The sequence below is a fragment of the Gastrolobium bilobum genome, unplaced genomic scaffold (assembly GCF_033153095.1).
Source record: "Gastrolobium bilobum isolate Gb01-03AN ecotype WA unplaced genomic scaffold, APGP_CSIRO_Gbil_v1 utg5726, whole genome shotgun sequence".
Lineage (NCBI taxonomy): Eukaryota > Viridiplantae > Streptophyta > Magnoliopsida > Fabales > Fabaceae > Gastrolobium > Gastrolobium bilobum.
This window is the reverse complement of record NW_026896804.1, coordinates 847501-854593: the sequence shown is the minus strand read 5'-3', so window position 1 is coordinate 854593 and position 7093 is coordinate 847501. Positions and strand designations below refer to the sequence as shown.

Sequence of the window (7093 nt, the reverse complement as noted above, 5' to 3'; positions counted from 1 at the left end):
TTTTTGGGAAGAAAAAGCCCATCGATCCTAATCGATGGTGCTAAGGATCCTTAAAACTCATCTCGTCGAGTAGACCATCCTCCGTATGCTATACAAAGCTCATATAGAACTTACAAGTATGATAATGGCACATAACACGGTAGATATCACAGCAATGAATGGTATGTGACAATGAGAATAATGATTTCAAGGCCTTTAGGAGATGACCATAATAGTTTGCTGACTTGATAAATTAGTCACTAGCTTCCACATGTAAGTAGCGATCTTGACCATCTGGTTATACAAGCACCTTTGACCTGTGTTTATCAAAATCCGACTCTTAACATAGTAATAATGTGACCAGTGTTCTGATGCCAAAACATGCCTGGAATGAGTGAAAATGGAAGATGAAAATTGCCAATGTGTGTGAAGAAAATATAAATCTAGACACATACCCCATTTTCATTCTTCCTTTTTTAATCTTCCAATTGTCAACTCTATCAAACTCACTCTTTAATGAAAGGATTACAGAGGTAAATGTAATAATTACAGTAAAGGAAAGGACATGATACTACTACAATGTTCTTCTTCAAGGTTACAATCTATGAAAAATTTCACTTGCAGATTCTTATGCCAAAAAATATGCTACAACAGATTTAGCAGATATATTCTAGAGTATACAAGGAATGTACCTCCACTTAGGCATTACTTCCTTCTGGTAATGTAATCAATCTTGTACTTGAATCATACACCATTGCAGTACCACAACTGAGGCAACATATAACTTTGGATTGTTAAACAAATGATATACCATAAATCATATTAGTTTAATGATAGGAAATGAGTACTATGGAGTGACAGGGCTCGGATAATGCAGGAGTAGTTTTATACTTACTTTTCACATTTGACAGTGTTGGTGGAATCGCCACTTGAGATTGACAGTATTGTCCCAAAAAAGGAGGTATTTTCAGTACCACAGTTAGGACAGGGGCCCTATAAAAAATAACTATGTTAGTATATATTCCGGTTGAATATAACCTAAAAGAGACAATTACCAAAATCAATATACCTTCAAAATCAAAAAATCTTTTACAATTGCTTTTGTAATTGACTGAGCCAGCCACACAATTAAGGGAACAGCCGCAAACCAAGTGAAAATGAAACTAAAAGGCTCTGGAAGCTGCATTTAACAATTCACACATCTGTTACAAACTTACAATCATTAATTGTATTACTATTAAAAAATGATTTCCTGTCCATGAGATGAATCAATCTCATTGTCCTAGATTTGGTTTCTGCTCACCCTCAGATTTGATTTCTCATACATATAACTTTTTTCATATATAACTGAAACCCCATACTAACGATGATTACTTCTTCAGGGTTTGGGGCCTGGCCGCAAGGTACTTTACAAGATGAATATGGTAATTGGTAATCGTGTACAACAACAATATCCAGACAGCATGTTACAATGTACTTTGATTTTATTATCAAATGATGATCCACTTTGCATTTTTCTCTTTAAAGTGAATCTTGCACTCTAGAGGATCTTTTTCTGACTAGAAGATATAAACAATACAGCTAAAACTGCTTCCTGATATCGAGAAGGCAATAGAATATAAGAAGGGACCATACAAATGAAACTATTGTCAGAGACTATATGACATTCAAGAATCAAACTGCATCTAAATCACCAGTTAGCAATGCTAAAACAAGGAAAAATAAGGAGAGCATACCTCTAGCAGATATGTAATCTCAAATCCGGTCACATCATCAAGGAAGAAGAACCTAACAGATTGTAGGGAAAAAATGGAAAAAAGCAAAAAAGTCATGACCTAACTTGTGCAAACAGTAACTTCTACATTAGTTGGCCTTGCTGTAAAAACATGTCAAGGAAATATATACTTTTTCCCATCATTTGGGATGAGAATCTTTGACTTGAGAAAGATAAATAAAAATGAATAAAAAAAAAATGGACACTGATATGAATATTCATTTCTTAGCCTAGGGTTGCTATATATGAAACTAGGGTGTCTTACAATATTTCACAAATATATCTTCAACGTATGTAATGCTTTTTCATCCACCAGAAGACTACTGATTCAACCAATATCAATCTTTAAGGACCAAATTTAGCCACTGGGAAATTTGCAAATCAATAATGGATACCAATTATAAGCTGTTTTATTTCAATGTAAATGCTGGAGATCAGCAACCACAAAAGGAAACCTCAGCAAAGTGGTTTTTCACAAATCAGTAGGAGGATCACCCGGGATTCTTGAAAAGTCAAACCAAACCAATTTATTGGACCCAGAGAGAAAAGCAGGTTCACCAGTTATATAACTTGATTAACTAGTTTCCATTCACAGTTCCCTCTGGATCCGACAAATTGGCTTGGATTTCCAGCTCAGGAATTCTTATTAGTATTTTCAACTTGTATTGCAAGATCCGATCTGCTAGTGTAGTACAATGAAAATGAAAGGAGCAGAAACAAGCCCTTCATTTATTAGAATCGAGAACAACCACCTTAGGTTGACAAGGGATATCACGTAATGGTTGTATGTTGTAACAGTATTGCTTTCTACAAATGCTAGTCCAAGTGCATGTGTAAATAAGAGATTTTAATAGTGAACCGGAAGAATATAACACTCCTGATAGATAAATGGATATGTCAACCCTCAAAAATCGGCATATATTTGAAATTTCTGATATTCCTTTTAGTTCCCTTATAATAAGTAAGACATTATTTAATCCTTGGAAATAGAAACATATGAAAAAGGATAAATATAATTTTGATATCTTATCTTCAAAATGCACATATGGGTAATAATATGACATATTTTTCGAACTTTTGTTTTTACCATATGTTGTGTCATACAGAGTACAGACCAACTAATGGAAGTAGCTGCAATTAAAATTTTGGCTAAATACATCATGAACCGATGCACTCAATACACAGAAAGAAAGGAAGTTACTTACAATCCTAATGCAATCACAGTTGCTGGGACGTTGAGCAGAAACATCTTTAAATAGTCAACAGACAGGTCACTGTAAACCTGTCGAAGGATGCCAATTAAGCATGGAATAAAAATTAAATTTAAGCAAATCTCATAGTGAATTAAGATATGTAATAAAATTATTTATGTGCCTTTCTCAAATAGCTTAAATATTAAGTAGACTTAAATTATCACATGGAAAGTTCATGTTATAGCTCTTGTCAGTACTTCTGATATAACAGATCTTAATAGCTCATAGTCAAATTCAAAAACAAATCTTTAGATGATAGCACAGAAAAAGTGCTTATCTATAGTAACAATTGACCAGCAAAACTCAAACCGGAGGACAAACTCCATAGTAACAAGCACCTTTCTACTGCGAAGACTGCACCGTGGACCCTCAGCCACAATTTCACTCCCTTCCGCCTAAAAGATACATGAAATCACTAAATGATATCAGACGAGGAAGAAGACCATATATACATATATATATGCAATTTTTAATTCAATAAATAAATAAAAATATGATGTGCAATTTTTAAATTTTAATTAAAACTTCTTAATTTTTATTAATGATTAAATATATGCTATATTTACAGTGATTGGGCTATGATACAGTTTTTCTTTGATGAAATGAAAATTCAAACCTTCAGCCTAAGTTTCAAATCATCAAACTCTTTATCGCTCAAGATTGGTTTTCCAGACACATAAGCCATAGACGCTTCCAGGAATTTTTGCTCATCAGAACCTGTTTAGTGAACCAATAAAAACTCAAAATAAAAAAACAAAAAAAACTGAAGAACAGTGAGTGAATTAGTTGCTCCTTCGTACTTAGCATTACAACGCTACTCCCTTCCCACATGAGTTCTTCCTTGAGATTATCAAATTCCTCATTTGACATAATTGCCTTCCCCTCATAATAGAATGCCTGTGGAACAAAACAGTTACTCTTTTTTTGTGAAATCATAACAAATACATAATAAAGACAGAAACCAATTAAAGGTGTTAAAAAAGAAGTGTTTTTGAGGCCATACTTGCAGTGCTTGAAGAAATTCTTGCTCAAGTTCACCAACTGATTTCTTTTGTTTTTTGTCTATGCTACAATAGGGTAGGATTTTACTATCAACAACAGCGTCTTCCTCAACCTTGCCTGAAAGAGAAGAACAAGTAGGTAGGTAGGTAGATAGAGGGAGGAAATTGTGTGGCATGGCAGACCAATGAATGAACTAACTAAAAAGATTGGTGACCTTGTTGATCGGCGGTGGCCTTGGGAGAAAACACAAATAGCCGGCGGCGAAGGCATAAGTGGCGGCCATTGAATTGAATAAGGTGGACTCCATAAGCAGAAGAGGAAGACAATGATGAGATTGGAACGAAGGGTGTTGGAGTAGGTGCAGTGAATGGACGCGGGTATGTCAATGTGAAGGCTAATTTGCTGGCCATCATGATGATGATGATTACTACTACAATGGTTCTGGTTGAGAAATTCAGGGTCGTTTTTGTTTGGAGGGAAAGAAAGAGAATCAACAAAAAGATAAGGCAACAATGAACGTGCGGAGGGAATTGCAACGGCATATAGCATGTTTGTATGTTATAGAGACGTGATTTTGCCTATAGAAATTATGTTTGGTTGTTATTTATTCAAATTAAGTTTGCAATTGAAAATTTAAAACCCTAAATTTTATAATAAATAAATTTATTTTTTAATAATATTTTTAAAATAAATTACCTTATTTCAAACTCATAACTAAATTTAATTTTACAAAATTAACATATTCAAAATCAAAAGACAGTGTTGCTTTCGCTATTTGAGAATATAAAAATAATTTAATATTTTGTTTCGTTGGGAGTGAATCCTCTCATGTGTAAAAGTGATTATGTGATCATCTTATTTGATCACAATCACTCATTGATGATGAGATAAGACAAAAAAAAATATATAATTTTTAATGAGTAATTGTGATCAAATAAAATAATCACATATTCAATTTTTTTCCATAGGAAGATCCACTCTCCCGAATCATTGCAACATCATTTACTTAGATACTTTGTTTCGTTTGGCGCATGTTTCTGACATGACATGTCTTGTGAACTGCACCATGTTTCGAATTGAAATCTGCCATTCCTTTACATGGAGAATCACTGCAACACAAATTGCAATATGTTAATGCTAAGCAAACTGATGTGGAAAATTAATGTGTGTCGCAATTTGTGTTGCGGTAGTACTGAAAATTCAGTTAAGATATTCTCCTTTACATGTGGGCACGTGGATGTAGTCTATTCGCTTTACGTTTGCCATAGGTTATCACGTGGGCATAGACAGGTCCCATCGAAACATCTAATCCTATTACTACTTTTTTTAAAATCAATAAATAAATATTTGCTGAAATTTTTTTTTCTCTAGAAATATATTAATATATTATTAACGAGGTAGTCATGTCATGTCATGGATGACGATGTGGCCTCAACGGGCCTTTTATTTCAGCCTTGAATTTACTCTTTCTTTCTCCTCAGTTTTGGGCTTTCATCATTCACAGAAGCAAAGAGAATCGGAGCAATGACCCAAAGCCAAAAAAGATAACGGACGAGGAGCAGGCTTACCCAAACCTGTTTTGATTTTATTTCTCTGTGATTTTCAAGATTAAGCTTTCTTGCCTAGTTGAAAGAAAGTGTAAAAGATGCAAAAACTTGGGGGTAAAAATATGTTAAGGGCATATTTTAATTCTCTTATTTTTAACTTCTATTATTTTTATGAATAAAAGTTAGGCCAAACATGTTTTGAAAAAAGTTCTTATAATGAAAAAAAAATTATAATAAAAAAAAACCAAAAACTCTTAGAATGAACTTTTTTTTAAATTCTTATCAGCTTTTAGTTTTAGCTTAAAAATAACTTCTAACTTAACAAAAAAATCAAGCAGTAAAACTAATGTGACTACGGGTAGTCAGGTACCATCTTACGATGATTACATAGAATAGGAATATGTTTTATAATGGAATGTGTTGAGGTTTGGCCCAATTCATACCCAATAATGATAAAAGATTATTACTACTAATATCTTCACAATGATGTTGAATAATCAATTTTGATAAATATTTGTTCAATTTTTTTGGCACATTTCGCCCATATTTAAGGGTCCATTCTCCCCACTCGCTCCAACAGCCTATAAAAGGCACACTATCACACGTTGAAAAAGACCTTACACACTGCATATATATTATTACGCTGCCAAAACAAACACTATCTACTGGTCACATGGCACCCATTTTTTCTCTGTACATAATGAAAATCACTACACTTCACCCTCAGTCAAAGACTTGGTCATTCTCATATCTAAGGGTGTAAATAGAAAAAATAGCCTATTAAGTGCTTACGACCTTACTTAATATCTCTAATAAAATAGGACATAATCAGGCTGTAAAAACCATATTTAGAAAATATATTATAGGCCTTCTTTTACAAGACCTCATTTACAGGACTACAGATCAGCCTATATCAGTGTCGGACCTGTGTGTATGTAAGTGTATGCAAGTGCAGACACAAATTTTTTGGAGAAAAAAAGAATAAAATATATTTTGGGTCATCAAAAAAAATTACATGACCCAATTTAATCTCTTAAAAAAAGTTGACTCGTGATCCCTTTAAATTTTAAAATAGACCCATGTTAGTCCTTTTGAGAGATTAATGTGGGTCTTTTTGAATTTCAGAGGATCATGATTTTGATTATCTAGGTTTATTTTGGAATTCTGAGGGATTACGAGTAATTTTTTTTCCTAAAAGATTAAATTGAGGCCCGTAATTTTTGTTGAGAACCCAAAATGTTCTATTGTAACAGTTTAATTGACTCTTGATTACTTTTTTTATACTAAGTTAAAATTTTCTTTTCTTTTTTGTTTATATTCTTTTGTATTTTAATATATTTAAAATTTTCTTTAAATTTTTTTCCCTTTATTTTTTTATTCTAAGTGTGCAGACATTAAAAAAGATTAAGATTTCTAGGTCCGTTATTAGCCTATATCATATTATTTATTTAAAATATAATAAATAATATGATTAATTCTTGCAGGCTTAATAAGCTTAAATAAACTAAAAGATTTAATTCATTCCTTTTAATTTTTAA

At 32.7% G+C, this 7093-nt stretch overlaps 1 protein-coding gene across 1 annotated transcript; it reads right to left on the bottom strand.

Annotated features, from left to right (window-relative positions):
* On the bottom strand, nt 1–4542 carry LOC133302105 (PGR5-like protein 1A, chloroplastic). Its single transcript, XM_061501843.1, has 11 exons — nt 4223–4542; nt 4010–4125; nt 3807–3903; nt 3623–3723; nt 3345–3401; nt 2959–3035; nt 1716–1767; nt 1049–1159; nt 875–972; nt 672–747; nt 1–296 (listed from the first exon to the last, which is right to left on the bottom strand). Exons 1-10 carry the CDS (start codon nt 4419–4421, stop codon nt 678–680), a joined length of 978 nt encoding a protein of 325 aa, XP_061357827.1. The 5' UTR covers nt 4422–4542; the 3' UTR covers nt 1–296; nt 672–677.
* Nucleotides 4543–7093: the final 2551 nt, after the last annotated feature.